At 40.1% G+C, this 19,044-nt stretch overlaps 1 protein-coding gene across 2 annotated transcripts in view; it reads left to right on the top strand.

The window, feature by feature from the left end:
* LOC113023548 (CD48 antigen-like) overlaps window positions 1–19,044 on the top strand; it is an 87,873-nt gene that overhangs the window by 11,695 nt on the left and 57,134 nt on the right. For both annotated transcript variants that reach the window (XM_080302305.1, XM_080302303.1), the window contains exon 2: window positions 738–1,046. In XM_080302305.1, coding sequence (XP_080158431.1) covers window positions 738–1,046 — 309 coding nt within the window. The remainder of the gene's footprint in view (window positions 1–737; window positions 1,047–19,044) is intronic.

Here is a 19,044-nt window from a genome sequence, read left to right as displayed (position 1 = left end):
AGTTTCTGTCCCTCCACACACAGGACTCAGTTTTGCTTCTATGCCCCATCTTTGTTCACTCTTTCCCACCCAGGCTTCTAGACTTCTGATTGGCCAACATTTCTACACTGTTAGGAATATATCACCACGTGTTGCTTTGGCATGTTCCTAGCAGCGTTTTCCTTTATTTTTGGCGTTTACATGTGGATGGGATTTATTTATTTATTTATTTTTTAATTTTTTTTTAATCGGAAACAGAAAATCTCCGTTTTCAAAAATACCCGTGTACGTCTGGACGTAGCCTTCGAGAGGCCGAGTTTCTCAGAAACAAGTTGATCAGTCCGCACGTCTGCAGAGGAAGCATGACCCCGTCCAGCGTTTACAGACGTGTTGCTGCCATCAGATTAAAAATGAGCTCTCTCAGTTTAAACATGTGAAATGTTTTCTATCTTCTATTGTGAATAAAATGTGGCTTCATGACATTTGAACATTATTCGACACCAACGACCTTTTTGCAGCTGTAAATGTTTAGTTTGTCACAACCAGATCAAAAAGTAAGAACTTGTTGTGATTGGTGTAAAATGTGTGAGGCTGAGTTCCTCCTGTCACTGATGCAGCTCACATGTATCAGCTTCACCCTCCTCGTGCTTCATGTTGCCTGGATTTAATCCTCACTTACTTTCTTTGGCTCTTTGTAAGATCTCTGATCACTTTCATTAAAGTTCTCACTGACTGTTGGATCTCTTCATATTTTACAGTGATGAGATTTTCTGCTTCTGAGGAAGTGAAGAAGAACCTGACGGGCACTGTGGGAGGAAACATCACTCTACCTGACTCTGTGCTGGAGAAAGACGTAGGATTTCTGTTATATGGAAGAAAGATTATTGCTCATGTGATTAAGGGGGAATTTCAAGTATTTGTGGAAACGTACAAGAACAGACTTCAGTGGGACAGAAACTCTGGACTCTTTACACTCACAGAGCTGCAGAGGGACGACTCAGGGAGTTATGTCATTCACTCTAAAACAGGAAAAGTTTTCACATCATCATATAAGCTCACAGTGTACGGTAAGTCTCACATTTATTCTGGTATATTTTTGTGCAACATCCCAGCTCCATATGTGACCTCAGTCTGTATGTTCCTCATTAGTTTGGTCATATCATCACTTCAGAATAAAAACAGCTTTTTGTTCTTATAATCCCACAAATGTCTGGTGTGAAAGGAATAATCAGCTTTGACTTCAGTGTTTTCACCAACATTACTGATGTGTACAAAGTTATGGCAGAGTTTACACTGGACCTAATGTTTGTTTTATTTATGTTTTGTTGTTGTTAATGAGAACGAGACTTTAACAAACATAGCCGTCTTTGAATTGTCTTCTGCAGCTAGCAGTATATTATAGTAATTATTATTATAGTAAGTTATTATATGAAGCGCCTTGAGGCAACTTTTGTTGTGATTTGGCGCTATATAAATAAAATTGAATAAAATTGAATTGAATAGCAGCCGCCCCTCCCTGAGCCTGGTTCTGCTTCAGGTTTCTTCCTGTTAAAATGAAGTTTTTTCTTCCCACTGTTGCCAAAGGCTTTCTCAAACAGGCTCGTTTGACTGTTGAGGTTTTCTCTGTATTACTGTCTGTACCTTACAAAATAAAGCACCTTGGTCTCTGTTCAGATACACGTGTGCTTCAAATGTGACAAATTCAAACAATTAGTCTGAAGTTCAATGATGACATCATTATGATGATGCAATAATGAGCCCAACTGATGGGTCCTAATAGGAAAGTGCAGAAGGACCTCTCAGTAATGAATGAGTACCTTTCAGTGTATTGCTGTTTTGTTTCCTCCACCTTCATCCTCCTGCTGCTCATTTCTAATGGCCTCCATATCAGCAGCATCTTTGTACCAGAGCCTGACCTCAGCCTGCAGCTGATTTTACAGTAAAAGAATACTTTCTAATGTGATTTGTTGTCTTGACTGATTTTTGTTCTCCATCAACCTTCGTCCCCAGACTCTGTACCGACTCCTGCAGTGAAGAAAGTGAGTGGAAAGAGATGTGTGGCTGCAAACCCTGCAGAGGAGAAAACTCTTCCTGTCCATGTGAGGACCACCTGTGGAGACACAGACGACAACGACACCAACAGCTCGACTGAACCAAGAAACTGTGAGATTATTTCCAACTGTGATTTTAAACATGTTGTTCACTGTGTTTGCTGACATCTGATTTCCTGTTTGACAGATAACATCCTCATTATAATCTTCTGTGTCCTGTCGGTTGTGATGATCATACTTGCTGCTTTCATCATCAAGTCAAAGTATCTTTCCCGAAACAAAACGAAGACAAACATACAGTATCAGCTGGAGGCACATGATGCTCAGACTCTGGTGATGAACAACAAATCAGGTCATCAGCCAGTTTCTACGTCTGTTAAAGTCGTGTTATTAAGTCTGGAGCTGATATTTTTTTACCTGACAAATTATTATGGATCCTTTAAAGGAGAAAACATAATACTGATATCATTCAAGCATAATTTCTGGAAGAGTTTAATGTTTCGACAGCAGCTATTGTGGTGCTAAGATATTATGGTGACTTTTTATACACTACTGTTAGCTCTGCAGCATCGATTCATGGTGGAAATGTTTGTTTCTAAAGGAAATGACAAAAATCAGTCTGCAGATGACAGTTAATAAAAATCATTCTTTATAACTCGTAGTTACGATCAAATTTTAATACATTTTTAAATACATATTATTGCTGCTGAGGAAACACATACAAGCATAGGTGTTCATGTCTGCTGCTGCTTTTTTTGTCTGTGTGTTTCGAGTACATGCTGGACCAGCTGCTGCCAAAAGGGCTGATGGAGAGAATCTTTATCATCCCACATGATCAATCACTGCATTCAGTTTAGATTTAAGCTCCTCCTTTAGCATAATTTTCACCTTTGAACTACTTTATTTTGTAATATGCTTTTAATTTTATTGAGCCCAGTGTTTTCATATTTTGCTTCCTATAAAACTTAAATTCTTCTTGTTTCTGGTTCTTCTTTATTTTAATCTTGACTTTAATGTTTGCCCATGTTCAAATCTTTCTGCACTTTGAAACTCAGATATGTGTTTGGGATGTGTTACAGGAAAAATGATTCTGTTTCTTTACCTTCTTTTAAATGTACAAAGATGCCTTTTGTCTGCCCTCTGCCTATGGTTAGATTAGTTTAGAATTATCTTTTTAGACTTTCCCAGCAAACATCTTGTTTCTGGGACATATTGTTTTAGATTGTTTTATCTTCCCTAGCTCTCTGCTGACGAGACTAGCACCATATATGGAGTTGTTTTATTTTATCTGTTTATTATTTGTTATCCTGTTCTCACTGTCTCTGTGCTCTGTGCCTATAAAAATTACCAAGCCACTGTGCATGGTGTGAGTTGTTCTTAGCAGCTCACCCGTGTACACGTTTGATAAAGAAAGTAACTTTGTCTCATTGTGTCTTTATTTCTCCCCACTTCTGTGGGTTTAAAGTAGCTCGTCGACTGGAAGCTCCCCACTCTTGTGGGTTAGGTTTGGAGCTCTGGGTAGCTCCCCCAGCTGGGTCAAGGGAATAAGTAGCTCGTCTACAGAAAGACTGGCAGCTCCCCTTTATTATAAGGGTTCCGATCGCGCGAATAAGTGTGAATGTGAATGTATGCGTGTGTATTGTTGTAACTAACGGAGCAAGCTGAATTTTCACGGTCCAATAAGAGACTGAGCTGCTCCTACTGTGTTTTTCTTTTACTGCTATTCACTGACGTGCTGGTGAGTTGAGAGAACGGTCGAGTTCCGTCTCGTAAAGTTCACACCGCTTTTGGAAATAGTCCGAAAGTAGAAGGGCGTGTGAGCAACCACTCTCGTCTCTAATACCAGCGAAGGTGATAGCAGCTGTATTGTGTATATATTACTTAAACAAAAATAAGTAAATACATAAATAAGATGGGTAATCAAGCAAGTGAAATTAAAACTCACTCCTGCTGACGAGCAGTGGTGAGAAAAGAAAAATCCAGACGCCGGACAAAAACAGTGTCTGTAAACTGAGAGATTTAAGAAAACAAAATATAAACAGTCGGGAGAACAGAATCCAACTGCCAGTTTAGTAAAACCAGAAGACGAGACACTGCAGTTCCCACAATCCTTTTAGTAAACCATCACTCACTCCTGCAGCCGCATCTGCAGCAACACCCATATCAGGAAGAACATAATAATCCCTTATTAGGTGAAAACTAGAGATCAAAGTAGTTTGAAGTAGTTTAAAAGGGTTGAAAACAGACCAAACTGAGTAGATATAAATATACAAAGTACGAAATAAAGATAAACAAAGGGAAAATTACAGTAGAAATGATCTTTAGAGTATTTGAAATTAATAATAGCAAGGATAACAACCTGTAAAGTGATATTAACAATGAAACACAGTTGGCATGATGACCATGCCCACAATGTATAAAATGAATATAAAGCAAATAATTCACACGAAAATATTTTAATAAAATAAATAAGGTATATTAAGGCTGTGTCATTGTTCAGCCAAGGACAGTGTGTGAAAAGGTAACTGTCTCCACCCTGGGAAAAGGATGATTCTGCAGGTCATCTGAAGCCCTTGATGGATACAAAATAAAATATAAATAATATATTATAATAGAACTGCCTGGTCCGCCATGCAACAGAGAGAACAAATGTGACCGCAGATTGGATGAATTCAAAATTATCTGTTTGCTGAATAAGATGATCCTAACTAACAAATTGGCTCAGTAGTAGTATAGTGGTACACACTGATAAAATATTATAATATGCTATTGCTGTTATATAAGACAAAGAGGATAATATTAACAATGACATAATATTAATATGAAGAGGCACCTTAATCGGTTATGATGTGAGGTGGATAATTGTTAAGCAGTAGTCTGCATCAAGCTTAAGGTTTGCTGAAACTCAGTGTAATGACATGTGAGATGAAGACAATACGGAGAATAACTAAACTAATGAAGTGCATAGAGGCACTTGACCAGCTTGAAACTTATCATTCTAGAATGACACATTGCTGAGATATAGAGCACACCTATAATAACAACCAATAAGCAAAACCCTGTAGACAACAGCTACAACTACAGGATTGAGAAGCTGAATTAAATATGTAGACACTGCTAAGCTGATGAGCATGTTACACATTTTCTTTTCTTTTTATTTATTTGTTTCTTTTAGAGCAGAAGCTGCTGTAACACACCCAAAGAAAGACTCTAGGTCTGACCAACCGTCTCAGTCGTGGGCAAAAAGATGTCAGTCAATAAAATTCTAAAAGATAATTTGTTGACGAAAAATATATCAAGAGATAAAAGATAAAACAGTCCAGTGTCCCACTTATGAATTGTATAAAAACACACAGTCCCAAGGCCAGAGCCAGCTATGCCACACAGCCAAGTTGCACTCCACATGTTGCCTTTAACAGGGTTAGAAGTTGTCCTTGGAGACCCACCACCCTGCAAGCATATAGTCAGTGGTCACTCAAGCCTCTGCAACCCAGCTGCCTTTAGGCTGTGGCATATAATAGGCCCTGGACTGCACAGAGAGACAAAACGACACACCTAATATAAAATTCATAGCGCAAAACCAATCCATCCCAAACATATCTGATTTCATCACATTACATACCTGCACAGAGAGACAAAACAACACAGCAGTGTTAGTGTGGGCTATAAGAAGACCGGTGTATCAGTGCAATCAAGTACACCTGCCTCTAATTAGTCCAACCCCATTCCAGCCATTGGCTCACCAAAAATGTGACACACACAAAACCACTCCCAACCCAGTGCAACTTCACACAATAATATGGAGCTGAATTAACACAGGCACATTAGTCTACCATGTTACAAGCTGCATGCTATTACAAGCCAACATATGCAGACTTCTGCCTTGTTCGGGTGGCAGCATTTTTCCTTTTTCTTTTGTGTCCTGACACGTTTATGTTTTTTGGTTTTGTTTGATTATTTTGTTGGTTTTGGGAATGAATTTAAACGAACTTGTGACCATACTTGAGAATCACAGTGACACATAATGATTAGGCATATGATTGAAAAATGCCTAGGTTTAGAGCTGTGAGCTATGAGCTGTGAGCAATGCAAAGTTAAATATATATATTTGTATAAATGGGAAACAACCCTAACTTGAAAGTTTGAAATGTGTGAGATCCATGCATTGTTTGAAGAACTAGAAATTATCTAAAACTGCCTTAAGTGAAAATGTAGAGTTGCATCTATTCTCCCAAACAAAAAAAACAAAAAACAAAAAAAGGGAGAAGAAGCATTCTGTAACTTAGAAATAAGGCTGACTGTTGACAACAGACTAAAACACTAATTCGCAGGTGGCTATCAGGAACAGAGAGGCGAGCAAAGTCACAAACACCAAGGCCGCAGACAGCCACGCAGAAACAGCAGATAACATAGAGACAACGCCTGCTAGAACCGTGGAGAGGAAGGTCACTTCCCACGAGACTGTTGCGCATGTGAAATACACAACGATAAACAAATAACCATTTATATAGACAGCCAGTATGTTTTCTCTGCTGTGCATCATTTTGCAAAAAATCTGGAAAACCAGAGGAATGATTACACCAACTGGCAAACCAGCATGCCAACCTCTTACAACACCTACTGACTCTTTCATTACTACAGGCAACAATTTTGCTGACAGAGCAGCAAAATAGGCGGCACAACAGGCAAACATCACATTGATGGCAGTAAACACACATCAGATTCCACTGGATGTGTTGAAAAATGAACAAAAAGCAGCAAGCACAGCAGAGCAGGCAAAATGGCTAAAACACGGTGCAGTTCTGACAAACGATTTAATGATGTGTTATGGCAAGCCAGTGTTGCCAAAATTCCTCCACAAAATGGCGGCATTAGTGACTCATGGCTGTACGCATTTGTCAACGGGGGGACTGACCAGTATTGTCAACTCTCATTTCTACACTGTAAATTCTACACAATACTCTCATTTCTACACTGTAAATTCTACACTGTAAATTTTGAAACCTCAGCAAAACAATTTGTCAGAACGTGCATGACGTGTCAAAAATGTAATGCTCAGGGAAACCTGAGACCACACAATCCATATGGACTTTATTGAGCTAAATGAATGCCAAGGGTAAAAATACACCCTAGTGGTTATAGATGTATTCTCAAAGTGGCCAGAAATCTACCCAGTGAAAAAGGCAGATACAATTTCAGTAGCAAAATGTATGTCTAAGTTGTAGGAAAATAAAGAGATGATTGTAAATGACGAAGAATGTAATGATGTCTATCAAGTGTCTTGCAGATCACAGCCCGGTGACTGGGTTCTGATCAAAGTGCTCCAAAGGAAAAACTGGAGCTTGCAAAATAGCGGAACGACCATCTTGCATCCATCAGAGCCAGTAAGTGAAGCCATCTAAACACAGCTGACGGCAGGCTCGCCCACTTGTTGTGATCTCGCCCGGTGGAGGGGTCAGCTTTCCTGGCCGGGGGGTCTACTCGCGACAGGAGGGTGTGTCCCGTCGTCATGAGGTGGTGGCTCTTAACAACTGCAGCGGCCCTGACCATGGCCGGGCTCCTCACCTTTGCTTCCGTGAGGGACAACAAGTCACGTTATATGGAGAAAAGGCAGACACTGTATGACAAAGGAAAGTACACCAAGTTTCCCCATGGCTATGCCACTAATTTCTGGTGGCAGTTTATGAACACTACAGCTTACTGGAATAATAAAACTGACTGCTATGCAAATACATATACACTTTCTGCCCACCAAGGAACGAGAGGAAGTGTATGGACTGTTCACTCAACGAAACCTGTGCCAGTAACGCGACACTGATGAGCCTCAACTGTCGCTCCAACTACAGCTACTGAATGATACTACAAACAAAGACTCATTACCAGACAGGATGTGCACGGACGGCACCAAGCAGTAAAGGAACCAGAGTTTCGCATCTGAGGAGGAGTGAAATTCTTACAGAGCTTGATCCCCGGCATTGGAGTTGCCGAGGTGCGGGATCATGTGGAAATCAACCGATATGCTCTGCTACGACACATCAACTTGACTAAGACCCTGGGAACCGCCTTAGCAGGAGAACAGCAGGCCATCAGAACGATGGTGCTGCAGAACAGACTGACACTAGACCTGCTAACAGCATCACAAGGAGGAGTTTGCAAGCTGATCGGGGAAACATGTTGCACTTTTATCCCTGATGGATACGAAACTGGAGGAGACATTTATGAAACTTTGCAGAATTTGTCCATTCTGCAAAAATATGTCACTGACCACACACCTGGAGCAGCTACACCGCCATGTCTAAGAGTAATGATTTCAAAGATGATAACAACTACAATGACTGCTTATGTTGCCGTGCCTAAAGAAGAACAGCATCCCGTTGCAATTCTGTTAGAGGAGAACTTGTAATAACTGCTAATGAATGACGTGGTGATTAAAAATGACTTCTGCCTTTTTCAAGTGATCATGCACTGATTAACACATTAGTAGTTTATGCAGGTACAATATAAGGTTTTCACCCTTTTATTTTTTGAAGTTCTCATCCTTTATTTTTTGAAGTTTTCATTTTAAATATGAAGTTTTCATTATTTTACATATAAAGTTTTCAATTTAAGGTTTGCATCATTTTAAGTATAAGGTTTTCATCCTTGTATTTTTTTGAAGTTTTCATTTTACATATTAGGTTTTCATCATTTTTAAATATAAAGTTTTCATTTTAGTTTTCATCCTTTTATTTTTTGTAGTTTTCGTTTTAAAATATAAGGTTTTTATCTTTTATTTTTTGTAGTTTTAGTTTTATTATTTTTTCTTGTTTATTCCACTTGTTATTTCATTTACTATGTTTTTCTTTTTATTATTTTATTTTGTTTTATTCTTTAGACCAGATGACTTCCATTTCTGCTATGCCGACATTTTGAAAATTAAAAAATTGCTTAAGATACTTAATAAATAACCTTCACAGACAATTGTTGTATACATTTAAAATAAGTTAAAACAGGAGGGAATGTTACAGGAAAAATGATTCTGTTTCTTTACCTTCTTTTAAATGTACAAAGATGCCTTTTGTCTGCCCTCTCCCTATGGTTAGATTAGTTTAGAATTATCTTTTTAGACTTTCCCAGCAAACATCTTGTTTCTGGGACATATTGTTTTAGATTGTTTTATCTTCCCTAGCTCTCTGCTGACGAGACTAGCACCATATATGGAGTTGTTTTATTTTATCTGTTTATTATTTGTTATCCTGTTCTCACTGTCTCTGTGCTCTGTGCCTATAAAAATTACCAAGCCACTGTGCATGGTGTGAGTTGTTCTTAGCAGCTCACCCGTGTACACGTTTGATAAAGAAAGTAACTTTGTCTCATTGTGTCTTTATTTCTCCTGGGTCTTTTACAGAGTTTTCCCCCAACAGGATGAATTGTAGCAATCTTGTTGAAACTGTCTGAAAGCTCAGTGGTTCATCGATATGTTTACTTTCACAATGTAATGATTTTACTTTTATTTGAAGTTTAAATTGACACTGACAGCAAAGGTACCCGAGGAGCATCAAATGAAGGTGTTTGAGGTCTTTGCTTGATAATACCTGACACTGTAAAGCAGAGGCCACTGTTGTTGTGATTCAGAGTTATATAAATCAAACTGATATGATCGGTATCTTCCTGTGACTTCTCTTAATGAAAAGCTTCTGCTTCACAGTAAACAGGAAGTGTTTCCCACCCCTACAGTACCAGGCTGGTGCGTTACAGTCAGGTTAGCAGAGTCAGCTTTGAGTTTGAGGTTTCAGTGTCATAGAAGTAGCTTTCCTTATCTGACAGGTAACTTGTGTTGAACATCTAAGCTTTTATTCTTAAATGGAGATCCTTAGCCAGAGTCCAGATCATAGCTGCTAGTCGATGAGAGACACCCTGAATGGTGTGAGATTATTATATTATCTTATGCCACGTTATGCCACTAATTAAAGATTGTGAAATCATGGTGTTGTGGTTCTTTTTTTGTTTTGTTTTGGTTTGTTTGTTTTTCCATATCTTGTGTATCTGCAAATATACACATTCTGTATTTTTCATATGAAACAAACGATACTATGGTGGGGCTTGCTAATTTCTTGTTTTTGATTTATGTATGTTTTGTTTTGCTTTACTTTACTTTTGTTTCATATGTTTCATATGTTGTTTAATTTAAGACAAAAAAAAATTAAATGAATGAGAGGTAAAACTTGAGGGGGTAGGGACAAATAAGTAAATACTTCTGCCTACTCCTTTTCAAACAAATAATGGAATGATATTTTGTAATGACTGTGAAGGCACATGTTTGAAATGTTTGAAATAAAAAAAATGAACTGAACTAGTTTTAGTTTGCATTATTCTCCTGACTTAGAAGAGGTGATAACTATTACACTTATTAAACTGATTTGTATTACATTAGACTGCTGATTTATTGTGAATGAATGATATTGCTTTATGATGCAGTATACTGCTGATGTATAAGAAATTGTCACGGTTTGCCGGGGCAAGCCGTGTGGAGTTGTAGAAAGGACCAAAAAGGCAGCAGCTCTGGTGCAGGCGAGTGTTTATTTACAGGGGTGGGTAAGTACAAACAGCAATGGTGGCAAAACATGAAACCGGAAACCTAAACTGGGTAAACTAACAAGACAAACCAGAAACGAGGATGCAGGGAGGTCCGAGGAAATACATGCAGGGAGACCGAGGGGAAACAACACAGGCGAACCAGCAACTACTATGACAGAAAACACAACTTAAATACACTCAGAGAACACAGGGAGATTACACACAGGTGGGAAACACAGCTGGGAGTGATTAACATGACGAGACTAGGGAGGCAAACTGAAAACACTCACATAAGACGCAGACCTTCACAATAAAACAGGAACTTACACATGAAAGGACACAAACTAAGAAACGCGGACTAGATACAGGAACACACGGGCAGAACAGAGTAAACACTAACCAGAGGAAGAACAGAACCAAAATCGCGAAGAGAAAACACAAAACGCTGGGTCAAAGGACCCAGGATCATGACAGAAATACTGTTTTCAGAGAGTCATGACCTTATTTGTCTGATTAGAAAAGAACAGAACATACTGCACAGGAAGCCAAGGTCATAAGAGAGAGGAAGAATGTGGATGTTTAGGTTTATGACTTTGGAGGGGGGCTGAAGCTATAAGAATGTGAGGAACGCTCAGACACTTCGAGATCAGGCGGACACCCTCCCGCGCTCATCTCCCCTCCGGATGGTTTATGCTCATAAAGTGTTGAATTGTATGGAATAAAAGATTGTTGATTGAGCATTTATACACCGAATATTGTCCTTCCTTCAGCCCAAAGATCAAAAGAATTGGGAGGGTTTAACAATGGCAAACAGAAGGCCGGACAGTCCTGATCCCTAAGGATGCCCAGAAGGGACCGGCCCCATCCAACTATCGGCCAATAAGCTTCCACAGTACCACATGGAAGCTCCTGTTGGCCACATGGCTAGAGTGGGCACAGAAAGGTATTGGCAGGACTACCAGAGGAGCAAAAGTCCAGACGCTTTTCCAAGCTCTTAGACTACGATGACCTGGATGACTGAGAACCTTCAGACATAAAAGGACAATGCAGTTTAAAACTGAAAAGTTTTATTTATTTTGTTTGCCCAGCTGGTAACATCTGGTGGACAAAGGTTGTTTCTCCGTCTCTTCTTTATTTTATTTTTTCACTTTTTAGTTCATTTGCTGTTATAATGCTGATACAGATACTGTCTGCAGCTTTATCAGCAAACCGTTAATACCAGCAAACATATCAGCCTCATATTTCAGGCTCTACTATTATTTTTATAAAGTTTCTTATATCTGAAACCAGGAAAGAAGCCTTGATCATGAAAACACAGGAGAATCTGATGGATTCATGATGTTGCTGAGAATGATCGAGTCAAGAATAAAAATAAAGAGCTCAAACATGAACGTTTGATATAAGATCCTGTTTCAGGAGAAAATAAAACAGAGATTTGACACTAGTGGGAAACTTTAGACCCTCCTACTGTCCACACAAAGCTCCAGGGACTCTTCTGTTTTCTGGAGACCTGACTGATCATCAGGCAGTGACCTCATCATCTCTTACTGAGGTGATTTACCTCAGATGCTTCGGTAATACTGAACACCAGGTTCACCCTGTCATGTTGGTTTGCAGTTCTTCCTCCATCCTGCTGTTTAATGGTGGTTGCTAAGCAGCACCTTGGTGACAGTAGTATCACATTAACTCCACCAGGTGATTTGATCTGATTGTGTGATTAATCAGAGTAGATTGCAAATAATCTTTGAGAGCTTTGATGTAGCTCAACTCAGTGGTGGGCACATAAAGAGCAAAGCTGTGGCTCCTCAGAGGTTCAACACTTTCTCTTCTATAAGGTTTGCAGCGCTGCAGGGTCACACTCCACTGATGCCCGAGAGTCAAAGTTCATACCTGAAGCCTGCACAGAGCTGGTGAAGCAAACCCAGAAGAGGAGCAGGAGGGGAAGTAACACTCGATAGCAGACAGGAAGTCTGGAGATGAAGTTAGAAGGACTGTGAGATTTTAACCCTGTGCTCATTATCAGGCGTCAGCTGGCTGCTGAGTCAGTAACCTCACAGCCTGCACATGCACACTGGGTACAGAAATATAGATACTTATTTTTACCTTTTTAACTCGTGAATTTAACACTTTGCTTAAAATGTACGCACGCTGTTGATTAGTGTTAGCATCGGTTCAGCGTTGCTGCTGTATTATAGGTAATTACAAGAGGAAGCTTGTTTAATTACAGTTTTTTCTGATTGCTTAAGCACATTTTTTGTAACTATTGGCTAATTTTGCAAAACTCTACACACAAATAAGAAAACCTGTCACCCAATCATCAAAACATTGTAGTTCTCTTGCAAAAGCAAACACAGCTAGATTAACTCTTCACACCTTCGTAAAAATGGTGTTTCCGTATCAAACAGTACACACAAGCCATCATCTACTAAGCACACAATGCGCCAACTGCACACTGATGGTATGAATACAAAACACATCTGGCTTTTGCTTTCTCTCGCACAAGGTAGGCTATGTCAGTGTGAGCTCATACTTCTGTCATAGATCCATAAGCATAGAGGGATCCAAACTTCAAGTACTGGTGTTTATTCAAACACATCAAAACAAACACAAGTGTGTATTACCAAGTATAGGATTATTTGCAATCGCCATAATGACTATATGGGTTACTTGGTCTGCAGTGAACATGCTTCCTCTGCCCCAGCATCTGGTCATCTAGCAATTCTGTAAAGTAACAATTTCAGTATTTTTACATCAATGGTATTGGTGTGTTTCTCATTGGCATATGGCAGTGCTACAAGTCTTTGTGCGAAGTGACTGTACTCACCGATTCTCATTTCAAGATGTCCTTATGATACTTGCTACAGTGTAGCGGCTCGAGTTAGGCTGGACCCGTTGGCCAGCTTCCCTCAGGGTCATTCCACGGTTGATTACATGGTCCACTATTGTAGCTCTGATGTCATCAGCAATTCTATTTCTTACTCTTCCTACCCTTCCTCTCCCCCCTCCTCGTCTTCCTCTTGCTCCTCCTTGTCCTTGTCGTCCTCTTCATCCTACTTCTTCACCTCCACGTCCTCTTCCTCGGCCTCCTCTACTTCTCACTCTTCCTGCTCCCTCCATTGTACTCCGCACACACAGCTTACCTGTATTATAGTGCTTAGGCTGATTGCAAAGTGAACTAATTATCTAAAAAAGTTTTCACATGTGAAAGTGTGCCAGACAGTTGGCAAATTAGTGTTAATGATAGCCATGCATGTGTATGCTTTTGCTAGGAGTGTGTTGGAAATTTGGTAATTGAGTGTTGTGCAGTGAATTGTGCCTACAGTTTTGCAAAGTGTGTGTTACAAAATTGCAAACTGAGTGCAAAGCAGGTTTTGTGCTTTTAGTTTTGCAAACTCAGTGAGTGGTTTTGCTATAAGTCTGAATAGTTTTAGAGATTGTGCTACAAGAATCACAGTTAGGGTTTAAGCATTCAGAAAAAACTGTAAAAGCAGAGGGGAACTTAGAACTTCTTCTTTTATGAACGTCATAACTACTCCTGTTCTTTGTGTTTGCGACGGCTGTGGGAGTTTTAGAGTTTGCTTCAGGCCTCGACGTGTCTGTGCTCGCTCAGCGTTTGCAAGAGTCAAACGCTCATCTAGAGTCAGCCGAGCACACAGCACAGGTATGTTTGTGAGTCTGAAGGTCATGTAAGGGTTGTGTATCTTTCCTTTGTGCAGCCAAGCACCTGAAGTGTTCTTATGACCACCAGCGTCACCTGCCTGACGGAGGATGTGATGCAAACAGTTACTATGGAGACATTTGTTTCCCATGAACATGAATCTCTGTGGATTCCTTCTGGTTTCACTGATAACAGGAACGCCCTGTTACAGGAACAGCAGTATCTATTTCATCTCTTCCACTTTACTCTGTTATCTGATGCCTCTACTTTCTCCTCTCCAGGGGGAAAATATACCAGAGTCATCAACAACGATCCTCCACACCAACCTGACCACAGTATACGATAAGCTGGAGGCCCATCGCATGATCACGGACAACCATGCTGAAAATACCTGAGACCACGCGAGAAATTCCCAACCGAGAGTTTCCAGAAAGAAAAATTTCAGGTTATTGTTTTTTGACTGAATTAGTTGCTTTCGTTTTATTTACATTATTTCATTTATTTTACAAACTGCATGTGCCTCTGTGTCAGCCTGTTAGATTTCTGTTATTGAGTCTCACATTTCAGTTGAATTCACAGCAAAGCTTGTTTTCACTTCCTGCAGCTAATAAAAAGTCTGTGCATGAAGGAATTTGGGAAATAAGTCAATGATTTAGAAACGACTAACACACTCAGCTCAGGTACAGCTGAACTGGTAGTTAAAGCTGTCGACTGAATGCAGCGAAGCAGCCACGATGTCCAAACATCGGCTTTGTGTGAAAGAGATCAACCGAGTTCCACTTTTGAGTTACACAATTTTGTACCACAAGACGTGCAGCGAGTCAGTCTTGTTTTCTCCATCCAGTGTTAAAATGATCTTCCTTGTTCAGCCCAGACTGTGCAGGCTGGTGGTGGCATCTCACCCGGACTGTTGGCTGATACTTTTGGTGATTTATGTTCAGACTGGTTCCAAAAACATTTCATCCTTCATGTGTTCTGTCTTGTTCTCCCACTCTTGGTTTTCTGTGTCTGTGTGTTTTCTTGGAAATATCATAACCTCATTTTGTAAATAAACCTGTTCAAACCTTTCCATTGCTCAGCATGTGGGTCCTTCCTTCTGCCTGCAGACTAGTGTTACCTGTTGCTTGTCAGGTGATACTCCCTCTAACCCGGATGCTCCCATTGGTCCAGAGCCGTCCTCTGGTTCTCAGCAGCAGTGTGGACCAACATCACCTGGAACCTCTGTTACAAAAAGACTTTTGTGTAATGATCAGTGTTGGGAAGGTTACTTTTAACATGAATTCCACTACAGATTACAGATTATATGCCCCAAAATGTATTTTGTAACGTAATCCATTACATTACTCAATGAGAGTAACGTATTCTGAATACTTTGGATTACTTAATATATTATCATGCTTTTTACAACTACATGAATGTGATTTATTACTGAAGGTTACTCTCCACACCAACACCAGCTAGATGTTTGAATCTTAATATAAATGAGTAACAGTAGGTGGACATTAGGTAAGACTGCACTTTTTGCAGCGATCTCGTATATAAAACAGGTCCGCGGCTCTGAACCGTAGTAAAGGACCTCTGGCTGATACGTCGGGTTCGTGTCGGGCTCGTAGCTGAAAACTAGCTTTACTTTGTTGTCTGGGTCAAGTTTGCTAGCAGAGACAGAGAGAGGCGTTGAAAGGCTGCTGCAACGGGACTTATTGTTTCAGAGGAAAACAGGAACACAGCGTACAGTCGAGTCTTAACAGCTTACTCACAACTGGGCTCGTCAGGCTCTGTTTGGCTGCAGTGGTTATTACAGTTTTTGCCTGTTGCTTGAACACTATAAACCCATGCTTAGACTAAAGTAACACAACGTGAAGCTGTTGTTACCATACCTCAAACACATGTACCCCTACCTTAAACAAAAGCGCTGCTTTGCACCCCAGTACCAATCATGCAACACACCTACTCCCTCATGCAACACACATGGTCCTGCATGCTACACTCTATTTCATACATAAGACACTTCGCTCACAAAATGAAATCTCAGGGTGCCATTCGGAAAACACATGTATCCAAAATACAAAACACATCGGGTAATTGCAACCACTCAAATACACACCTGAAGGCACGTACTTGCAAAACCGAACACCAATTAGCCAACTACAAAAAGCCCCCAGCGTAGCCATTCCAAGAACTTTGCAAGCATGGATGGAGGGAGAGCAAGAGGATATTTACCCCGGTGCCTAGCGGGAGAGGACATTGCTTGCGATGTTGATGAGGTCCTGTGGCCAGACCCCAACAGACGGCGCGATCCATGAGCCCACTTATGCACAATTGTCATGGTTTTTTGTGTTCACAGTATAGTGTTTTTTCTATTGCAGTACTATTGTGTTGTTGTTGTTTTATTTGCTTTACCTGTATTCATGGTACTGCAATGTACAGTATTGAGTAGGTCTATTTGCGTTTATGGTTGTTTGGAAATGTGTCTCCTGTAAATGTGCCTTCTGAATAAACAATGGGAATCAAGGACTGCAGTGTTTTATGTAAAGAAGACTAGTGTGTTCCCCCTGATCTGTAAGTGTTTGCATATGGTGCAGGTATGTGTCATTTTGTCAACAGAGTTACATTTTGACAAAGGAATGTTAGGTTTTGACAGCAGAGTTTAGGTTTTGGGAGTAGAGTTCCAATTTGGCACAGATGTGAATGGTATATTTCCCAGTGTTGTGTCATGTGTACTTGTGTGTACAGTTTTGGCACAGCGAGCGGGGTTTTGCAAAATGTGTTCAAGCAGTGGGCAAAAACTGTAATCAGAGATCCGTCCATCTGTCAATCAGACCCTCTTTTCTGCTGACTCAGTTAAAGAAGCTTACACCTCACCTCTGGTATCTGTTCGTCTCTCAGCTATAGTAACTGCACTCGTGCACAATCCAGGGATTCAGCAGCTTTTGTCCTGCGTCCAGTTTGTTTGAAATCCTGGTGGAAACGGTGGCTTCTGATGTTCATGCTCACCTCTCTGCCAATAACCTTCATGAACAATAACATGTGGTTTCCACCTCCTCACAGCAACAGCCTCGGTAAATGTCCACACCCAGTTCATTCTCTGAACTCACACCCAAGGATCTGACCTGGAGTCTGTTCTGTTTATTATTTATCTACTTCTTATTGGTCAAATCTTCCCCTTAATATCAGTTCAGCATCATTATCATCATTATTATTATTATTATTATTATTATTATTATTATTAATAATAATATTATCATTATTAATTAATATTTGCTGGTTTTATACGTTTTAAGCTTTGGTTTCTGTCCTGTGGAGCTAAACGTGATCACTGATGTTCAACAACATTTATTAGTTTATAAAGTCCTAATCCATAACACACCCGTCCCTGTGTGATGTCACTGTTACTTTAGTAGTGTGTGACAGCTAATGTTTTTTCTTCTGCCCACATATTCTGTGATATTCTGCAAACATGTAATTAACATGTAACTAAAGGCACATTAATGTCATTTTTAACAATGAAGTTATTTATATTTGCATGCCAATAAAGACTGAACTTATCAGACTGTTATGGTGAAGTTGGTATTACTGATAACGCTGCTACAGACACTGAGTGCTGCTGGAAACTAAAAGAACATTTTTGTGGTGGACTCTTAACCTCAGAGGTCAGTAAAACAGGAAGTGAGCTTGTTTACCAGACACCAAATGACTTGTAAATTAGGTTCGAGCATTTTGACGCTGGTTAGGTAGCAGTGCACATGGTTCTGGTCGCCCTCTACATCCTGCTGGAGGGGGGACAGCGACTTTCCCCTTAAAGTCTTCAAACAGCTGATATCCAGGGGAGGAATCACTGGGTGAAGCGTGAGTTGCTGTGGGTGTGATCGGATCACGAGTGACACACTAATGAGGAATGCACAGAAACAACAACTCTGAATTATTTATGAACAGCTGAGCACAGACAGGGAGAGGCCGAGTTTATTCTGTAAGGCTGCAGATATCAGGCTGTAAATGTCCTTATTTCTACTGGATATTCTAACATGCTGCTCTGCAGACTTTACCTGTCCTGTCAGATCATGTTTCACCTGGAAAACTGAGAACAGGAAGTGTGGAGTTTGTTTTCAGCTACTTTATTAAATCCAAACTCCTCTCAGCCGCCGTCAGTGTTACAGGTCATGGGCTGATGGCAGGAGGCACAGTCGATGGGATATGATCACCGACGAGGACAGGATGTGATGCACAGGCTCTCCCGGTTCATGGGGAATGTTTTGAACAATTTTCTTTGTTCTAATGTTTTTCACCATTTCAGCACACATGCAGACGTGATGTCTGGCTTCAGATGTGAGAGTCAGTTAATGATTATGTGAAGGTCGGGCTGTAACTGTTCATGTGTTACTATTTATGACTCTAATAGCTGATCTGTCTCAGTGACGTATGTTTGGTTTTTGGAATCACGTATAAAAAAGTGTAAAACTGAGTCTGAGTGAAAACATGAAGGTCAGAGAACATTTCCTCCAGATTAATGTCACAGTTTACAAACCAAAGATATGAGAGGCAGCGACGTTTGTGCAGGTTAAACACTGTGAAATGTGTGTTTACAGGGAGCACACGTGACAGCGCTACAAATATACAGCAAGGCAATCAGAGAAGATGGAGACAAGTAACCACCAAAATAACAGTTATAATAGAAGTGAAAGAAAACAGGAAGGTGAGAATGTAAACAGTAAACAAAGTAATAATCAGCCTTTGAATATTCAATAAGAAACAGCAGAGAAACACTTTGTGCGACAGCTTCATAGAGAGAGAACATGGAAACAC

This window comes from Astatotilapia calliptera, chromosome 6, assembly GCF_964374335.1.
Source record: "Astatotilapia calliptera chromosome 6, fAstCal68.1, whole genome shotgun sequence".
Classification (NCBI taxonomy): Eukaryota; Metazoa; Chordata; class Actinopteri; order Cichliformes; family Cichlidae; genus Astatotilapia; species Astatotilapia calliptera.
The sequence above is the reverse complement of the archived record's forward strand: the minus strand, read 5'-3'. Positions and strand labels throughout refer to the sequence as shown.